At 42.8% G+C, this 21,394-nt stretch overlaps 1 protein-coding gene across 2 annotated transcripts in view; it reads left to right on the top strand.

The window, feature by feature from the left end:
* The window catches only part of EBF2 (EBF transcription factor 2), a 211,517-nt gene extending 195,876 nt beyond the window's left edge, over positions 1-15,641 (top strand). The window contains exons 16-17 of one of the 2 annotated variants that reach the window (XM_006114184.5): positions 1,461-1,580; positions 11,820-15,641. In XM_006114184.5, coding sequence (XP_006114246.1) covers positions 1,461-1,580; positions 11,820-11,851 — 152 coding nt within the window. In that variant the 3' untranslated portion in view covers positions 11,852-15,641. The remainder of the gene's footprint in view (positions 1-1,460; positions 1,581-11,819) is intronic. The other variant, XM_014569061.4, reaches the window with a different exon arrangement.
* Positions 15,642-21,394: the final 5,753 nt, after the last annotated feature.

The following is a 21,394-nucleotide window of genomic DNA, read 5'->3' as shown; positions in this document are numbered from 1 at the left end:
TGTCAACATTTTTAGGGATGGCCTCGATGAGGATAAAGGTATCTTTTTTCAAGCCACATTAGCTAAAATCTCACAGGGCAAGTTGGACTCTAAGATGTGTTAGCTAGTGGATGTGAACCCAGCATGTTCTAAAAATACACATATTATTGGAGCCAGGCAATGCACTTAGTACAGCCTGATCCAATCCAATCTTTTGTTATCAAGGGCATTCGTTCCATGAGCAATTTCAGCTGATTTTGGATCAGGTTCATGGAAATGATATATATAGCCTAGTGATGAAAGCACAGGCCAAAGAGTCAGATGTAGGTTCTAGTCCCATTTCTGATTTGGGCAAATTAGAATCTATCTCAGTGGCCTCATCTGTAAAATGGGAATAATATGTAGCCCTCTCACAAGGTTTAACATGGCTATCCCTCCAAGACGAGGTTTTTGTAAGAATGAATTTAGTGCTTGTCTGCACAGGAGCTGTTCCTGAGTCATTATCTGTGTGTCCACATCAGGAGTAGCTGCTGTGCTTTAAATTCACACCTAGTCAGGCCTGCCAACATGGGGGAGGAGGGGCAAAAGGGGCAGTTGGTCCAGGGTTCAGCAATTCAAAGGGGCTTGGAGCTCCCAGCCCACTGTAGCCTGAGCTATAGACTCCCCCCCCCTCCCTTTTAAATTGCCCTTCTGGGCGACTCTGAGGGTTTGGGTTGAGGCGCACTCCATGCAGCATGGAAAGCTGACTGTCCTGGTCCACCCCTGCCACCTGAGGCCCCACCCCTTCTGGGAGCATGGCGCCCGCTCCTCCCCACACTTTGCCCAGGGGTCAATGGAGGCTGTCAACACTCCTTGCACCAACCCTCATCATAATTAACTTCTCAACGTAGGCAAAGCCTGTGCTTGCAATGCACCCATTAGCGTGGTTCTGCCCTGCCTGTCAGGTTCAGGACCTTACTCCTGCCACTGGTGGAGTTTACACCAGTGTTAGCAATGGTGGGAAACTCTTACCAACCCCCCCCCCCCCCCTTGAGTGGATAAAGCTTTTGTCATCCTTAGAGGAAGGACGCTGCATTGTTTTAGGAAGCCGATGTCGAAAGCATGCTGTACCTTCTGGAGTGAGGCTAGACAGCAATCCCACATGCCACTGGGCTTCGTGGTGTACAACACACCCAAGCCCTGTGTGGATACCCTCAGATAACCCCACCATGTGTTCCTGCTTACCTCTTTCCATCTGCTATACATTCCCGTGATATAGCCGAACATGATGGGGGGGGGGGACATAAGCCGCAGTCCATACTGAACACCGTCCAAGTCTATACACACACCAAATTGATAGCAGGCCATCCCGCTCCGAACAATTGCATGCTGAGTTCATGTCGTCAATGTCATGCCAGTTTAAAAGTGGCATAGGGGAGGCGTAATGTGATGTGACATACAATGGCAGAAAGGGTACCTGAGGCCTGATCATCTCATCACAGATGATCGGAAAGGAAGCAAATTGGAAGCTGCCGGAATATGGACTTGTCCACCGTACTATTGGCCAGTTCAGGACATTTCAATAGGAAAAAATGCAAGGAACGGCTGGCAACCCTCAGAAGGTCAGTTAACCCCCAGACTCCCTCCCAATCCAAAGGGCATGCAAGTCTTGGACATGCTATGGAATGTCCCCAACTCAGGCACCAGCATAGCTGCAGTGAGCCCTTAAGGACACAGGAGGACTTTAGGGGGTGGTTAACCTCAGCTTTGAGATGAAGTGACTTATTGCAGAGCTGGAAACCCCCATCCCCCGATTCCCAATCCAGTGCCCTGTCATTTTCAAGGCTTTGCCTGGGGCACCTCCGTGATGCAACTACACAGCTCTTGGTTTGCACAGCATCTAATAAATGGGCAACATGGCAAAGGCTTCTAGACACCGCCACATTCTAGACATCAATAATGCACGTCAGCTGATTTATTCCTGAGCACAGAAGAATGTCTTACGGCATGTGGCAGGTTACCTGCAAAGGAATTTTTAAAATTTGGGTTATATTCATTTTGGGCTGTCTACACATCAGGAGGGAAGAGATTTTGTCCAAAATGCAGGTTTTCTGTATGTTCTTTACATCCGAGGGTACATCTACACTGTACCTCTGGTATCCTGAAATAGCTACCCTGTGTCTACACAAGCCACCTGTTATTCTGAAATATTTTTCAAAATAACGGGCACTCTATTTCGCCATCCTGGTAAACCTCGTTGCACGAGGGATAAGAGATGGCTCGAAATAGCGTGCTATTTTGATATTTGGTGTTGCGTAGCTGCGCCAAATTTCAAAATAAGCTATTTTGAAATAGATTTGAGCTGAGAGACACAATTTGCAGAGCTCAAATTGCTTATCTTATTGCGAGTTTGGGGTGCTGTGTAGACACATCCCAAAATACAAGGGGACTGCAAGGATTTTTCTTTAGCCTATTGGCTGTAGAGAGAAGCATTGGTAAACTGCACACGTCAGAACACAGGGGATCTTAAAAAATGGTCTTTCCTCTGCCAGGCTTTTGAGCCATTGAAGCAATTCAATAGGCATTAACTAAAACTTAAAAGTTTTAAGCCGTTATAACAAAAGGATTCCTCCTCCCTTGACTGTTGCTTAATTTCCCTCTCAGAGATGTCAATTTCACTAGCTCTCCAGGTGCTCTACAATCATGCAGGAGAGACAAGACCTTCCTTTCTAATGTGAAAGACCAGCAGGTTTATCTATTTTTAATTGGAAAACATCTGTCAGGCCCTGTTCATCACACACCATAAAGAGGAGAATGGCAGGAAGTGTCCAGCTTTTGCTTTCCTTGCTTCTCTGCAAGGGTATGTCCACACAACAACCAGGAGGGGTGATTTCAGCGAGGAAGCCATAGTGACGGCAGCACAAAACCCACCTGAATCCTAGCTACATACCAGGCCGCTAGACCCTGCTGCTGTGGCATCACTGCTGTGTTTATCAAAGCAAGGTCAGATGTCCTGCAGTCACACCTCCCCCGTGCAGGGTAACCCTACAAAGCCAGTCCATTTCCCAGGGCTGGATGGTGAATGTTACAGGAAGAATGGGGGCAAGTCTAGTGCTAATTGGGGCTCACAGGAAAGAGCTAGTTTGGGGAAGGCTAGCCGCCAAACATGCCTCTTCCAGGGGGCCCCCAAAGCCACTTCCCCCCACATTTTGCCCAGGGGCCTGGCGAGACTGTTGCCAACCTTATAGGGAACAGAGGCCTAATCTACACACCCCTTTGCACCGGATTAGTTACATGGATGCGAATCCTGATGGGGACGCTTGTAAGAGCAGTTTAGATTGGTTTAGTATAAAGTCATTCCTAAGTGTTTTAGGCTTTTTGCAGTTTAGCTTTTCTTCAACTGAAATAAGAGCCTCCCTCTAGCCTTTTGCACTAGTTTAATAAAGGTGTGATTTTTTTTGTTTGTTCATCTGGTGCAGATCTCCACGTAGACTTGGCCACGTGCGCTTATTTCTCCTTCCGTTAGGACTCCAGGGGCTTGTTTAGTCTGGGAAAACGTGGGGCAATTTAAAACAACACCTAGCAGCTAGTGAAGACAAAGCCTACACTACATTATCATAGAATCATAGAATACTAGGACTGGAAGGGACCTCGAGAGGTCATCGAGTCCAGTCCCCTGCCCTCATGGCAGGACCAAATACTGTCTAGACCATCCCTGATAGACATTTATCTAACCTACTCTTAAATATCTCCAGAGATGGAGATTCCACAACCTCCCTGGGCAATTTATTCCAGTGTTTGACCACCCTGACAGTTAGGAACTTTTTCCTAATGTCCAACCTAAACCTCCCTTGCTGCAGTTTAAGCCCGACTGTGGGCTTACATTACAACTGTGTTAGCTGCTCACAGTGAGGTCTGCAGGGTTGGCCCTGTCCACCTAACTTAGAGCTGGTCAAATAGCCATCAGAGTTACACTCATGGAAAATTTCACCTTAATTATGAAAAAACCCCACGAAAAACCCATCAAACACCCCCAAGTAAGAGACTCGCTCTTCCCGTATCATGATTTTTTCATGGAAATGGGCTTAGCCAGTGTTGCTTGCCGGCAAATGACAGTTACCTTTGGAAATCTGTTAGTGGGGTGTCAAGAGGACAAACCACCAGGATTGTCATAAACCTCAGGTGACAGACAAAGAAGTCAGTGATCCTCCCTTGGTGTGGTATTGTTCCCGCTGTACCAGGCAGATGAAGAGAATGGCTCAGAAGACTCAGAAACCACCACAAAAACCAGCTCCTGCAGTAGTTTCTGTGGCACCAACTCTGAAAGATCCATTGATAAAGAAACCTGAAATTAAGCTCAAGCTTGATACCCAAACAACATCCCCAAACATAATTTTTCCACAGCTGAGACAGGGGACATGAAGCACTATGGGCCAGAATCCCTACCTGAACCACATCTCTCTCATTGTGTAACCCACACATTTAGGTTATGTCTACACTAGCGGTTTCTTGTGCAAGAACTCTTGTGCAAGAAAACATCCACACTGCCATATGCGCGCTGTGCTTTTGCACAAGCGCTCCCGTGGCAGTGTGGACACACTCTTGTACAAGAAAGCTCTGATGGCCATTTTAGCCATAGGGGTTTCTTGCACAAGAAATCCCTGCCGAGCGTCCACACTGCCCTCTTGCGCAAGAGCTCCTGTGCAAGAGGGCTTACACCTAATAAAAAGGAGCTTAACTCTTGCTCAAGAAGCCCTCTCTTACCACGCCGTACTATAAATTTCCTTGCACAAGAGCGGGCGGGCAGTGGGAACGCCCTGCGGATTCTTGTGCAAGATCTGCCATACTTGCGCAAGAAGCCACGAGTGTAGACATAGCCTTAGTGTGGTTACTGAGCAATTCAAGTGGTACCTAGACCACAGCAACAATTACAGCCAAGAGATCTCTACAGCATGGGCTGGGAGCCAGCTGACTTTTAGCTCAGAGGGTAAAGGCTCCTATACTCCGTTTCATAGGTCCCAGGTTCAAATCCGCCTAGTGGTAGTTACAAGGAGGGGCTCGTCCGGGATCTCGACTGGATCTCTGAAGCTCTGGACGTGCTTCTCTCACCTAGGGGAAGTATGTAACTCACACACCTAGAGTACATCTAGACTACTGGCTTTTGTCAACAGATACTGTTGACAAAGCCTCTGTCAAAAAAGAGGGTCTAGACGCTTTCTTTCGAAAAAGCACAGTGTGGATGCAATAGCGCTTTTCGACATAACTCTGTCGAAAAAAGGCATTATTCCTCATAGAATGAGGTTTATCGCCGTCGACAAAACTGCCGGGTTCTGTCGACTTACTGTCGACAGAACTCGTCGGTAGTGTAGACGCAGGTATACTTTTGTTGACAAAACCCTGTAGTCTAGACACGCTCCTAGTGTGGTTACTGAAGCAATGCAAATGGTACCGAGACCACAGCAACAGTTAAGACCAAGAGACCTCTGCAGCATGGGCTTGGAGCTAACTGGCTTTTAGCTCAGAGGGTAAAGGCTCCTATACTCTGCTTCAGAAGTCCCAGGTTCAAATCCAGCTGGTGGTGATTACAATTGCTCAGGTGGTGGGGAGACTGTGCATTGTAATCCACGCTTTCCTACCTTAACCTCTTCATGCTAATGCCCAGTACAGAGCAGCAGCTGATGTAACTCACACATGTGCAGCATGGTCCCATTCTTCTGTCCTTATCTCATGATTATGTGCATAAGTCAGCCTGCAGCAATTAGAGGAGGGAGGGAATTAAATGGCCCAATTGTTTTTGTGAAATTAAAACAAAACAAAAAACAAATAAACCCACATTTCAGTTTAATACAAACATCTTCATGGTTTTAACACTGAGACTTAAACTTAGCATTTGCCATCCATCATCCCATCTGGATTCCTGGCAGCCATAGCAAGCTCTCTGTTTTTATACTGAAACCCATTAGCAAGGCCACAGCTGATCAAGTGCAGGCTTTCTGTGCTACAGTCAGCCATGGAGACCCTGCAGAGTCAACACCGGACGCTGCCAATATACAAAGAAAGGTTATTTCCACCACATACATACAGACACACTCTAAGTTGATGGGTACGGCAATTTTCGGAGCCATATTTTGCACTGGAAAATCTTACACACATACAAAAACCCTGAGAGTTGCCTTAAAAAAGTTCTTTGTCTTTGGAAAAAAAAAGTGTTGAATGAAAAATTTTGGCCAGGTCTATTAAGAGCCAATGGGCTTGATTTTCAGAAATATTGCAGCTCTCATTGACATCAGCTGGAAGTGTTGTCTGCTCACAAATTAAACCTCTTATTATCCTGTAAGCCAACAAATTACTTGACTTCTCAGGCTTCCTTGGGCTAGGAAGTGCTGGAGCTGGCTACTATGAGAGCCATCTGCTGTTGAAATGGAAGTCATCTTCCTCTTGCCTCCATGAAACAAAAGGCAACTGATGAGACATGGCTGCTTGTTCCTGATGAATCCAAGCGTAATTGGAAAAATCGGTTCCGTTTGTCTTTCAGCGATTAAGGCGGATGCATTTTAATTTGACTAACAGGTTTGACTTTTGAATCCCAAAATGGCTATCATGCCATCAACACATTTCTTTAATCCTAATTAGAAAGGTCTTTGAAAAATATCAACCCTAATCATAATGTAATTGCTGCATTTGTCATCTCATAGCAAGGAGGCAAAAGAAAATATTCCCAAACCTGAAGTTTAAATTGCCAGCAAAGACCAGGCCTTTGCTAGATGGAAACAAACTTTAAAGTGGTGGTGGTAAAGGGCAATATCTAAGGCCACATCTTCACTCTGTGGCAGATTGACACTGCCATGATCGATCGTCTGGAGTTTGATTTAGCGAGTCTAGTTAAGACTTACTAAATCAAACTCAGAGAGTGCCCCTGCTGGCAGCCAGTAGTCCTGCTTTTGCAAGAAGTTAGGAAAGCTGACAGGAGCATTTGCTCTTGTCGGTCTGCCGCTGTGGAGACCCCACCAAGCTCAGCTTAAGGTAAGTCGACTTCAGCTACGTATTCTATGTAGCTGGAGTTACATATCTTAAACTGAGCTTCCGGTCTAGTGTAATCCTGGCCTAAGAACTTGTTAGACCTTGGACTGCTTAGGTTAGGCTGTGGTCAAAAAGCTACCATGGTAACTGCAAAGAAGCTGGGGTGAGCAGTGCAACAAGGAACATTTTATATTTAAAATAAGAGTAAATGTATGTATTGCATCCAAAAAACTATGTTGGAATAATGTTAAAGTTGCAAAATCAAGCACCCAACAATTCAGAAGTGCCAGAATTAAAGTCACCTGGGCAACCTGCTCATGTCCCCAGCCTCTCTCTGGCCTCTACCCTCCTGCCCCAACCAAAAGGCTTCAATATCTGAGATATAGGTGAGAGGATTATTCTAGGAGGGGGTGGGTGAGATTCTGTGGCCTGCACTGTGCAGGGGGTCAGACTACATGATCATAATGGTCCCTTCTGACTTTAAAGTCTATGAGTCTATGAAGAGCACTACACCTATCAAACACCCCCTTCTCAGCCTCACACACACATGTACCAGTTCTTATCTCCCTGGCCTCTGATTTTCATAGGTATGAGCACTGATAACTCTCATTGACTCTCACTGATAACTCTCACAGATAACTCTCATTAACTAAGAGCTTACTGCTTCTGAAATCGCAAGCCTTTACAAAAGGGTTTCTACATACACTTTCAGATGGCCAGAAATCATGGGTGCCTAAGTTGAAATACTTTACCAGGGGTCAGTTTTTCAGAAAGGGCGGAGCGCCCACCCCTTTAAAGGGCTCTCAAGTTGACCACCTAAAAATCACTAACTGTTTCTGAAAATCTGGTTTGTGCGGGTGGGTGCATTCATAAAACCCTCCTGCCTCTTTAAAATCCTTCCTAGCCTGCGAGGTGAATTCCACGAGGAACACAGAGTTCTTTTCCCTGCAAGGCAGGAAGAAATTTAAAGGGGTCACGGCTGTGTAGTGTCTGATATTAATTACACACACTGAAGGAGCCGCTCACCCTAGGATCTGGGTGCGATCAGTGTTCGATTCATAGATCTATATAAAATTCTCCGTCGCGACAATTTTAATCAAGTGTTTCACTTGATAATTGCAAGCTGTCAAGGCTAATACAATAAGGCTCATCTCTAATTCTTTTTCCATTTCCCTCCAAGAAAAAAAAGCCCCTCGGAGATAATGACTGTGCTTTCTATATTCCCAACTCATCAGGGAGTGTCCTGCATTGAACCACCTTTATTGAAAAGTTACATCGATTCAATATATAGTAATACAGGCAAAAATAATTACAGCTTTGCTAGCAGTGTAAGACCTTAATCCAAACCTCACAAACATTCAATAAAAAGTGGTACAGGCTGGGAAATAGGCTTTTGACAGCACAGCCCCAAAGGGAAGTGGGGGGAGGGGAAGAGGGTGGAGCAAAGGAGTGAGTAGCAGATCTAAGCTGTTTCATGAGCTATGGAAAGAAGGGGGGAGTTAGAAAATATTCTTAAATCTACTTTCTCATTGTCACAAAGGCAGCTGGAGGTGCAAGATTCAGATGAAAGGTCAGGGGTGATTAGAGTTCGGCCCACCACTAGGAGAATAGGGTTTAATTGGCATGCTTGCCCTTTGGCTCAGTAAAAATATTAGCCCAATCCACTGGATTATACGGCCTTTTTTAGAACATAAGAACGTAAGAACAGCCATACTGGGTCAGACCAAAGGTCCATCTAGCCCAGTATCCTGTCTGACAATAGTGGCCCAGATGCTCCAGAGGGAGGGATCAGAACAGATAATCCTCACATGATCCCTTTCCTGTCACCCACCTCCAGAGAAACAGAGGCTAGGGATACATTCCTACCCATCCTAGCTAATAGCCATTGATGGACCTAACCTCCATGAATCTATCTAGCTCTTTTTTGAAACCTGTTCAAGTTCTAACTTTCACGACATCCTCTGGCAAGGAGTTCCACAGGTTGACTGTGCGCTGAGTGAAGAAAAACTTCCTTTTGTTTGTTTTAAACCTGCTGCATATTAATTTCATTCGGTGACCCCTGGTTCTTTTATTGCGGGAATAAGTAAATAACTTATTCACTTTTTCTACTTTTATTTTTAAAATAAAAATAATAATGAATTTTGTTAAAATCCCTGTTCTGACAGCTCTCCCGCCTTAAAAAGAATCCAGGGCCTGATCTACACCCAAAGTTGCATCAGTTTAACTAAAGGTCCAATGTTAAACGGATTCAACCACTGACACTTTGCCTACAGCCATTCTTCCATTCATTTAACCAGTGCCTCTGGTGTGTGCAGACACGCTCCCAGCTCTGGTTTTCTTTTCTACATGGGGGAGGAGAAGGGACTTGTTAATGCACAGGGTTTTCGGGTGCCTGTTTCAAGCTGTGGCATGGACCATCCTCTTTAGTCCAGCACTCTCAGGATCTGACCCGTGCCGAACCAGAGAATTTGCCAAACCAGAGGAGGTCAGTTCTGTCTAGCAGCATTACCAGCACTGCCACTGCTTCCTGGGCTCTTAGAAGACATTTAGGAGTCAATTAGAGCTAAATAACAGGACAGAATACTGAGAGTCGGACTGGTGGCTGTAAACCAACTTTATAGGACCATGGGAAACTTGGCCATACCCATGGTAAGTGGACATCCTGCAAACTAAAATCATGCTGGACCACAGATGTTGCTGGACCAGAGAATGCTGGATTAGAGAGATTCAACCTGTATTACCTCATCCACCTAATCTTTCTAATATCCTGGGACCAAGATGGCTACATTAGCACTACAAATCAGGAATTCTTAGGCCTTTTTTTTAAAGAGACTCAGCATGGACAATTAATCTAGACTGGTCAGTTTCACTCTCTCTTTCTGGCTCCGTGCCCTAAAATTGCAGGGTAGATTTATTCCTCATCATCATTTCTGAATACAAAAAAACATTTATTTGCACATCATGCTAAATGATCCTAATGGTGGGCCTAGATCCAGCTGCTTAAAATCAACATCGCTCCACAAAAATCAGAGGCTTATCCCCGATGTTTGCAGTTTATTTTAACACAAACATAAGGGTGAAATGTAAGGCTCTGGAAAGATGGGACTTTAAGTACATGCAGAATCTCACTGATTTCAGTGGGCATAAATCTTTGTGGGATTAAGGCTTTACACTGCAAGAAGGCCCCTTGGAAAATACAACCCATTGGCTTTTGTTTTAAATATATATAAACAAAACAAACCTTGCCCAGTGATGCCTTTGGGAACAGGACCAATTCCTGGCAGCTTAAACTGCTCCAGTTGTCCGTTAGGAAAGATACAGCTGCAATTAAAGCTGGTGAGAGTGACTAGTAAATAATTCACATGTGTCCAGTGTTCTGGGAGCATGCCCGGTAACGACAGCAATTCAAACAAAGGGGGTAAACCGAACAAAGGAAAGGCTGGTGTATGACTTCTACTGAAGCTAAGTGAATACAATCCCTTGGTCACTCTCAGATGAATTGGGAATTGGCCCAGATCCTGTACGTGTTTAGGGTCTACCGCCCATTTGCTGCCATGTTACCGCTGCTTGGTCACAGCCGAATCACTTCTATATGTGTAACATGGAAAGAAAGATGGATGACCTTCCACTCCATCGGCCAATATGCTTGCATAAGCCTCATCATCTGACTAGGCACCCTTAAAAGGAGCTCTTTTTGAAAAAGTAAACCATGTGCACAGCACTCATTCAAAATGAGTCATTAACAAGGTCAAAGCTGGAGAATTCACTGTCGGCCTCACTAGGACTTACGTGCAAGCAGAGCCTGCTAGGAGGTCTGATTCCCGTTGGGAAGGGATCCAAGCAGGGCTGGCCACTCTGCCATGTCTGCTCACCCTGGGACCCGGTGGCCGTGGTCTGTTTTGACATCAGAGCCTACGTTTTGAGTTGTGCTTCGACCATATAGGCGGCCCAACCTGAGACACCCTAAAGGGGGCCAATTTTCAGGGAATTCTGAGCACCCCCCTCCATGAAAATTGGGCCCTGAGAAAGGATCTCACGAAGGCCACCAACTCCCTTCATTCAGCCAACAGAACATAAGTGGGGAAGAACCCTGGGAGGCGTTTATTCTAGAGGAGTGGCTCATTCGTCACTTTTGGCAAGCTGAGCGGGAAAACAGATGCTAGATCTTCTTTTCTAGCTGCTAACTGGCACTAAAAGAAGCAGAAAGTTTTGGAGGGGAGGTGCACCTTAGTCCCGCCTCGTCTCTGCCTATGATGCATAATAATCAAGTCCCCCGTGGGGTGTAATACTTTGGTCTAATTTCAGTTCTTCGGTTTAGTGCAGGGCCGCTGACAGGGGCAGTAAAGGGAGCAATTGCCCTGGGGCTCAGTGATTCAAAAGAGCCTGGAGCGCTGGCCCTTTAAATCACCGCCAGATACTGTGCTCCGAGTGGCTTTGAGGGAGACGGGGGAGAGGGAGGTGTGCTGCAGCCCAGGGGGCGCTAAAGGTTGGCTGCCCTTGGTCCCGCCACTTCTGGGAGCACAGACCTGCTCCCTCCTCTCCCCCATTGCCCAAGAGCACAACAAGACTTTCAGTTCCTCTGGTTTAGTGTATGGGTGTTGATGGCCTGTGATTCACAGGAGGGTCAGGCATGATGATCTGGTCATCCCTTCTGGCCTTCAACTCTACGACGACTAGCTTGCCTAGTCGTGCTTTTCCACCGATAGTTGCCATGAGGATACTAGATCACATGTGGGAGAGGAAGTGACTCACGTGTCTATGTCTCTATTGAAGGGTGGCTCACAATTCTGCATTGATAAAACAGCTGCCAAAGTTTCAACCTTGTCAATCTTCATTTTCAGCCATGACTGGTCTTGTCGTTCCCCCGATGTAAAAGAAGAGGATATTTTGCTCTTTTTGTTTCGTTTTTCATTTTTCTTTTACAGCACAAAACTACTTATTGTGATGGACCACTAAAAAGAAAAAAAAAGAAGCACTACGAGCTCTTTTTTGGGGGAAAGCCACACCCAGAAAAAAAAGGAACAATTGTTACAAATTGGACAAGATAGGAGTCTGGATCTTTTACTTGTTCCATGTTTCTTATGTAGCCATGTCAACTCCTAAAACATTGCAAACAAAGAGTTAGCCAAGCCAGGCTGGACAGCAGTTGGCATGATGGGGTCAGAAACGCAAGGTCTTTTTTGATGGACACGAAACCTTCCTAACGTTTGTAAAATATTAAAAAGAAAAAATTGGCAAATGATTCAAGCTCGCTATTTTGGATACTATTTGTTTTACTTTGTAGGGGAAAAAAAGTTGAAGTTTCTATTTTCTATGGAGTCTTTCAAATACCAATTTAGTTTATGCAGAAAAACAAACAAACAACAAAACAGGGTACCAGCATGGAAGAATTTCTAGGACAAATTGACATGAATGATGGAACTTTGATGTATGTGTGTGTTTATCTATAGTTTAACCTCTTTAAAAATGTAAGATGTTTTACAATTATTTAAATAAACTTGTAACTTATTGTATGTAGAGGTAGCAATTAAGACCATTTTTGGACTTTTTCCTCCGGTTGTACAATGAAGAAAAAATGATGCAAAAATGTAGTGACAACTTTAAGAGACGTACGATTATTGCTGCCGTAGGCCTTCACTTCTCTCCTTAGCCCCCTATTGAACCATGTGCAAGGATGTATAGGATTCTTTCCAATTAACGCATCACAAATTTTTACACACACTACTATATATATGTATATATATCAATCAGTAGTTAATGTAAGAATTTTATCCGCAGCTTTTTCCTCTCCATCTTTTGCTTCAGTTAAAATTTTAAGGTACTGGTATAAGGTGGCTAGTTTCAAAGACCCTATTGGCAAATGAATGGCTTCTAAGTGTTTGAACAAATCAGATTTTTTAGGTGAAAATGAATTTATTTTTTGAAATTCTCCTATGAACAGGAGGGGGATCGAAACGGTTCTCTCATAGTTTTCCATGATACTATGGCAGACGTACAAAAATACGATTATATTTTATATTAAGGGTGCATTCATAAAGGGGTATGTAACAGTAATAATTAATAATCCCCCCTAACTGTGATATAGCACTTTTCATCTGTAAGTCAGAAAATGCTTCAAAGTCTTTAATGTAGTTCATTAATTAGGATCTTTGAGTAAATGGCCATTCAATTGTTGTGGAATCCACTGACCTTCTTTTTTTAACTAGAACTAGTTTTAATCAAACAATCCTTAGCATTTTTAATGAACACCACAAATTTATTTGGTTCAAATTTTTTGGAATTTCAATGAAGAAACCAACTTGATTCATTTTCCATGTTCTGTTTCCAAATCACAAGGGGAAGGGAAATACACATAAATTAACATTCGTTGGTTTCCTGATGAAAACAGTCATGAAAATGGCCATTTTGTGGAAGTGCTGCTTTTCACAGAAAATTTTTTAAGCAGCTCTAAGCATCCTTAATGCACTCCGCTTAGGGTTGTGACATTCCTGTAACATTACTAATTTATTTTGCTATTTATAAATGCATCCTTAAGATAACGTGACAGCCAAAATTTGATTTGCCCATTCACCAAGGAGACTCATCATTAGTTTATTCTGTGATCATTTCAGGTGAGCAAAGCAACAGTGGGCTGGGGTGGTAGGCATTCTTGACACTTTGGTTGTGCTGAGCTAATGTGTATTTCTGTTTGGGGAGTGGATTAAAAATAGGCTATAAAGCCTCAAATCTAGCTCAGGTTATTAGGAACTGAAAGCTACTGTGTGTCCTGACTTCATAGATCTTAGTCTAGTCTCTAGTGGACAGGTGTTTTAATCTTGAACCGTCATTGTAGGACCATATGCTTAAAAAAACAGACACCAGGGCAACTTTATTCATGTAAATAATTCCAGTGAAGTCAATGGGATAGATTAGTTATGGTCCCGATCCTGCACTGTACTGCACCAGGGCTGATCCACCAGGCGGTTCTATCCTTATAGAGTGTAGAGCAGTATCAGGGCGCGCATGACAAAATTTACTGAACGTGCCTAAGAGTTTGCAGGATCTGGCTCTTACTTAGCACGCAGCTCGGCAGAGAGGCCAGGTAAACTCAAATGATCCCTGTGGGACAGAACTCGGAACCAGAAGAGGGAGATGCTGGGGCTGTTTGATAGATGATTTGTGAGGTGCCTTTTCACTGGCATGAAATCCACCTTGAAAAGGTTTTTTATTTTCTTTTAAAATCAACGCCGCCATTTAAAGAACAGCACAACTGGCAATTAAATGCACCCTCCAGGAGAGAATAGGTCGGGCCTATTTGGTGTTTAAGGAGCAGCATCAGGAATACGGAGCTAACCAAAGTCTTGCAGTTGGACTAGATACAGTGTCTGAATTCCAGAGAAGGTAAAATAAAGTTATGTGACTGTAAGGATGAATGCCTCTGCAGATCCTTGTGTGCCCCTCTCTCCATCTGGGAGTGAACTCTTCATGAAACTGAATGATCTGCAGAAGGTGAAAGGACCTTATGTGGTAAGGAGTCTCGAGGAAAAGCATGAACTATCGTAAATTCACTCATTCACCCTCAGTCTGACTAGCCTGGTGACTGTTATCTAGCACAAACAATCTAATCATTATATACTCAGAGATATCAATATCACAATGAGACTAGAAGATTGATGTTTGAGGCTTCCTTGTGTACACCGAAAATATGCATTGAGGGCTATAAGGACCGAAGTCAAAAGTCCTATTGACTTCAATGAATCCCTGCCTTGCCAAAAGACGGATGAAACTCACCCGGGGTATTTTTCACCCCTCACTGTCCATCCGTCATTCAGGGCCTCTCCCAAAAATGCTGAAGTCCATCAAGTGCATAAACGTGCATGTCCCTGTTTTCACTTCTCCAATAATTCTCATTGGTTACCCTCAAATATTGCCAATTGTCTGCTATCAAAAGGAGACTGTGGCAATCTTAAAACTTCTGTGCACCATGAAAATCCTGGATATGGATTTCTAGACTGTATGCTGAGCAGTAGCTGCTTGCTAGTTGGTGCTATTGAAATTTTTTAATTAAAAAAAGTATTAAAAAGTTTCTATTTTTCAAAATTTTTCATTGGAAACAAGTCATGAAAATACTAGCCTGCAAATTATTCAAAATGTCCTTTTATTGATCAGTCACCTTATACATATTGAAAAAAAATACTGCCTCTTTTAAAAATGAAAAAAAAAAGATTAAATTCTCAGAAAGTTCAGAGAAAAAGAAAATCAGACCATTTAAAACAAATGCTTCTGAAATTTTCAAAATTCATGTGGTATTTAAAGACATTATTTTCATGAACTCTATTTGCTAGTCATTCTCTCTACTTGGAAAGTCAGGTGTCCAATTTAGACCTAAGGAAAACGTCCCTGAAAGACTCTCTCAAGTACCTTGAGAAAGAGACCTATAAATGTAGCTGCCCACAAAGTGAACAAAAAGGACATCTTAGCTTGATTTGAGCTGTCTAAAAGTAATGAAATTAACATGACAATGATTTAGAATATGAATTTTGCTCATGCATGGAAAGTGTCTTGTTCAACTTGTTGGTAGCTTCATGTGGAAAAACGTGTAAATAAAAAACAACCACGAAACAAGGACTTTGGCAGTGGCAAAAATAAAAAAAATGTGTAAATTTGTGTGTAAGGATTTTTTTTTTAAAAAAGGAAACTAATCAGTCCTTTTTCTAGTCATTGCTGTTTAAGAATTCTCTATCAAGTTTCCTTTTCTTTTGACACTAGAAAGACATGTGTTGCGATAGGTAGTTACAAATTTTATCATAACTTTCAAAGAGTATGTTTTATTTCATTATTTATCTTGTTATAGCATCTTTATTCTCCCTATTTCTTTGCACATTTTCAATATGCATGGTTTTTAAAGACCGTTCTCTCCCTTTTGTAAAATAATTTCTCCCAATTGTATAGTTCATTTATTTTGGGTTTTTTTTTTTTTTTGCTTTGTCAGTTATTATATACGGTATGAAGTTGCTATGCACAGAGCTTTTTGTAAAGATAGCTTTTTTTGTTTACTGTTTTTAATGGTCCTACTTATTGAAGAATATCTTGTTTGTAAAATGAATATGTCTACTTCAGTTTTAAACTTTAAATTATCCTAACAAAAAAAATAAAATTTTTGTACTGTAAAAAGAATGGCCTGAAATTTCTGAAGCTCGAAATAGGCTTTATTGTGTATTTCTTCTGTTCTTGATGGATCTAGGTAGGTACTTTAGGGCAGCAAGAGGCTTATTTTGAACAGCAGGTGCAATTGACTATTACATCAGGTTACCAACGACTGTGGGAAATTTGCCACCACATGAAATCTTTAGATCAACACTAGATGTTTTTTCTTACAGAAAGGTTCAACCTCACGTTTTTGGGCGAGATGCAGTAATATTTGGCAGACCACAATACATGATAATAATGACCACTTCTAGCCTCCACATTTATTGGTATGGTCTTAAAAAGGGAGGTTTTATTTCATTTTATTGGTGGAAGGGGGTCAAACTTCAAAATGTTCAAATATTTGACTAGTCCTAGAACTCTACAAATGGAAACTCATTTTCAGGTAGCCAGATAGTGTTTTAATGATTATTTATTAAAGCACAGATTTCAATTAGAGGTATACAGGGTTTTTATTTGTCTTTTTGAGCTGGCAAGCAGCAAGACATAGACTACAGCTGATCAGCTAAGGAAAAATATGAACGTTTTTCCATTAAAAATATAAGTGTTGAGTCTGGTTTGATGTGACTTATGGGTCATATTATTTTACATGACCCATAGTCATGTGGGCTAGCTACTGTCTCTAAACAGAACTCTGAGCAAGAGTTATAACATCAACAGCCATAGTCCAGAAGGCATTGTGACTCAGACTTTAAGTCGCTAGTCGCTCCTGCTTCATTATGCACATAGTAATTTGCTGCTGGCTTATATCAATAATAAATGACCAGACTCTCTGTACCAGCTCAGCTGTAATGACCAGCAAGTGAGTCGAAGCAAAGAACACCCTTGGCCCGAAATATTCCCATTCACCTGCTCCTATGAGGGAGTAAGCAGACACTTTCTTACCTTTATGCTTCTGTAGCCAACCCATATAGGTAGCTAGAATTGGGGAAAAAAATGCTGGTTGTTTCTTGTGAGACATTTTGAAAAAGGAAATTTGAAGGGAGGAAGGTCTTTTGAAACTTGTTCCAAGTCCTCTCTCCTCTCCGAACTCACAAAAAAAAAAAAAAATCTGAGGATGGCACAACATTTACTTTCGAAAAAAAATTAGGCTTGCAAAAACTGAACATTGTTTAGTGTTTTTGTCAAACCAGACTCAGACTGGTTTGAGTGAATTCTTTTGCAAACATTTTCACGCAGGCGAAGAAAAAGCCATTTCCCCCAGACAGACTTTTGGCACAAGTTTGTTGACAAGCTCTAATGCTTCACTTCAAGACAGAATCTGGCACTGAGTGAGTGTTCAGACATCTCAGTGAAAGTGTTGCAACCTCTCAAAGTGTCATCCACAAACTGACAGCGGAAAAACGCATTTTTCAATCTTCATCTCTTCCAGTCATTCATTCAGGGAGCAGAAAGAATAGCCATGCAACCTTGTTAACAAACCACACAGCGCTAACAGTCAAAGTGAAGAATCCATCAACTAGTCCTGATTCGACCTACCGCAGTTTACACCAATTGAGGATTGGATCCAGATTATTTAAGATTAGGCTGGGCACTTTTTTTTAATAGGCTGCTGTGATTTGATAGTAAGCAAAGACTTCTAGGGATATAATTACACATTTAGGGTACATCTACACTACAACACTATTTCGAAATAACTATCTCTATTCCAAAATAACTTAGTCCACATCTACACAGCAAGCTGTTATTTAGAAATAGTGTCAAAATACTGTCAAGATGGAGGACTTCTTTCTCTGACTCCTATAACCCTCATTGTATGAGGAATAAGGAAAGTCGGAGGAGGAGTGCTCTGTTTTTAAATAAGTGCTGTGTTAGATGCTCCCTATTTCAAAATAAACTACACAATTGACATAGCTCAATTTGTGTAGCTTATTTCGAGTTAGGCCCTGCAGTGTAGACACACCCTTAGTGTGAAAGGGAATCCTATTCCACACCAGTGACCTCGTTTTTATATGCAAAGGGGGAAGAGCTCATTGTGATGGTACAAAAAGCGCTGAGATTCATTACACTGTGCTACCAATGTGTAACCTCTTTGGAGAAATTTTTAATATACAAGCACACTGTGTGCTTGTGATATGTTATCCGACTGACCCTTAGAAACTCCTCATCTGAGTCAGAGCAAATGTCAGACAAAACATTGGGGGCAAGGGGAGAAATGCATAGAAAACTTACGGCTAGTCAATTTTAGAAAAATGATCAACTCTTGACTTCAGTGTTACACACACACAAATGTTATGTTCGGTTAAACACATACGAATTTAGCCATGCAGAAGAGGATATGTGAGCGCGCACTCTGTTTTGTAAAGCTCAGTCAACCCTAGAAAATAATCTGCCACTGATCTTGGTTTGGCTTTTGTCGTTTCTTAAGTGGGTTCAGAACAACACACAGTTAGGTGCCTCATCTCAAAAGCAGGACTGACAAGCATTTCATGACCCCGGCTGCAAAAGACAAAACTGCCTTCAGAAACAGGACCAGCTCACGCAGGTTCCTCTTCCTGCCACACACTCAACACACTGCAGCAAACACAATCTTCCCTCAGCACGTGCCCTGATGGAGTCAACCACAAGGGGCACCAGACCCAATGAGTTGCACCAAGTCAAATGATTCTGTCTCACTTTTGTGGCTGTGGGAAGGATGTGGCTCCTTCCCACCATGGTCAAAATTATGTTGTGCTGAGTCCTTTGGTCTTTCAATGCCCCTCCCACTCGACTCATTGCTATATTTAGCAGCGATTCCCTCGGCGTGCAAATGGTTCCTTGATCGACGGTGTCCAGGTATGTCCCCTAAATGCATTTCCTCTATCATGCATTATTGCTGGGATTTTCAAAGGTGCTTCAGGAAGTCAGGTGTCCAACACCGAGACGCCTCGTTCCCTTAACCTCTTGGAAGTTCAAGCCTTACCCAGCCCCCTTCGATCCCACTTTGCCTCATAACCCTTGACCTTTAGCTCACGTTCAATGTTAAACCAACGTCTTGGAACACACAGGCAGCCTATAAAGAACTGGCCAGTTGTGTTTCTTTCCCAGCGCACTCTTGCATCCGCTATCTATGTTTTATAGTAAGCTGTTTGCACTGGGGGCCTGGGTTTCTTATATGACTGCAACATCATGCATAGGGTGCTATGTCTGAAATCTTCCCCCTAACATAACTGAGGAGACTATTTTGAAAAGCTTAGCCTTCCCCCACAATGTGAACATAAAGTGGCTTTTCACCACTTTTTCCAAATTATATACTACCCTGCGGTTCTCTGCATCATTAAAGGGATCTCACGGCATTTTACAAATGCATTTATCAACCCTGAGGACACAGCAAGGAAACACGATTTAATGGGCAGGCCTCCTAAATTCTAGTCCAGAGCCCCTGAGTTCTATACCCCACTCTGCTACTGGCCTGCTGTGTGACCTTAGGCAAGTCACTTACTCCCTCTGGGCCTCTCTCTGCTCTTTCACCCTTTGTCTGTCTTATCTGTGTAGACTTCAGGGCATAGTCTGTCTCTCCATATGCACCTGTACAGCTTCTAGCACAGCAAGGTCCTGTCCTCTGCTGTTACCTCTAGGAAAAAATGAGGCCTACACAGAGATTAAGTGACTTGTCTACATTGGTTAAGAGGGACAGTGGCAGGAAGACAACCAGGAGTCCTGACTGAAAGTCTTCTGCTCCGAACCTTGGCCAGCTCTCCCGCCTGGCTGAAGTTTTCTCTGTGAAAAATAAGATGGGCTCCTATTTCAAAATTGGGCTCAAGATCAGTATCATGTTTGTGTTTTGTACAGCACCAAGCACACTGACACTTCCCTGATGATTGTAATTGTAGTGCTCTATGCTGTGCAAGAGATACTGTTGAGAACTGTTGGCTGGTACTTGGTCCAAGAGGGGAAAGCCAGGATCCATCTCTTTACCTTGTACATCTCTGAAATACTTCCCACAAGAAAGGCCCAGTGAAAACTAAATTCTATCAAACACTGACCAACCCTGACCCACCTCCTTACAGGTTGTGTTTAGGCATTTGTTTGGTTGGAACTTGAATTCCACTTTAATACACAGTGAAACAGTAGCTTCTCTTTCAGCCACTTATGCCAGGCAACTAGGGAATTGATGGAGCAGTTAAAATATTTATCTCAATGACAACACGCAGCTGCTGAGGTGCCAAGATCTGAGGCTCTAATCACACCAGGTTACATAAGTAGGAATGTCTCATTAACTCTGCTTGCGGGACTGGATTAACCAGACAGCTGGTGGCCATACAAGAGGGTGCAGACAGAGCAGCCATGAAACAGAGACAATGTCTAGCAAACATCAACATCGACAAGGGGAAGTGGGTAATCCTAAACTTCCTCCTCCGAAACAGACTGCACCAAAATACTGTTCCACAGAGGCAATCCAAGGATGGTGTCTGTCTTATCAGGTTTCTTGGTTCGCTCTGTGTTTCTGCTAAACAATCAATCCTTCATAATAAATCTCAGCCCCTTGCATAACACAAAAAACAGCCAACCTTGGTCCCAGTATCAATCATGATCCATTGTTGGTTCCTTTTCTGATTTCTATTTAATGTACTTACTAATCTGTTACAATTTATAGCACAGTTAGTAGGTGAATTTGTCACACACTCTTATGTTTATGAATATTATCTCTGATCAATGCAATCCCCCTCGGGCACAAGCAGCTGGATTGTTTTTGGATGCTGTTCCAACCTAACCAGTAAATTGTGCATGATCCACGGCTGTGGGACAGAAACATGCAGCTATGTACATTATGTGGCTAGGAAGAAAATGTCGAGCAACAAGGTTCGCTAGCGTAGGCAGAGTTCCAAAAGTTGGATTGCTGGCAAAAGTCAAAACCCACAAGAGCTGGAAGTCAATGACAGGCTGAAGAGAGGCTCAAACATCCAATGTCCTCAAAGTTCAAACTTGAAAAGCAAAAACTATTTCCCTTAATAACTGGACTACACAATGGCAGAAGGTTCGAATGAAATTAACACGTGTGCATCTGAAATACACTGGCATTGGCCTTGGTTCTGTAACATTAAAGTCCATAGGAGCTTTGCTATTGACATCAGTGAATACACAATCAAAGCTTAGTGCATGCAGTCACATGGAAAGCTAGGAAATAGAATTTCTGTTCTCTTGGAAAGACCAGCATTTAAAAAGCTTAATTCAAATCGGAATGCAAAGCTGGACTTTTAAAATGAAACTTCCAAACATTCTCAGGTTGGAACTCTTGCCACCTGTTTGA

This window comes from Pelodiscus sinensis, chromosome 28 (genome assembly GCF_052426305.1).
Source record: "Pelodiscus sinensis isolate ZL-2025 chromosome 28, ASM5242630v1, whole genome shotgun sequence".
Taxonomy (NCBI): domain Eukaryota; kingdom Metazoa; phylum Chordata; order Testudines; family Trionychidae; genus Pelodiscus; species Pelodiscus sinensis.
The sequence above is the reverse complement of the archived record's forward strand: the minus strand, read 5'-3'. Positions and strand labels throughout refer to the sequence as shown.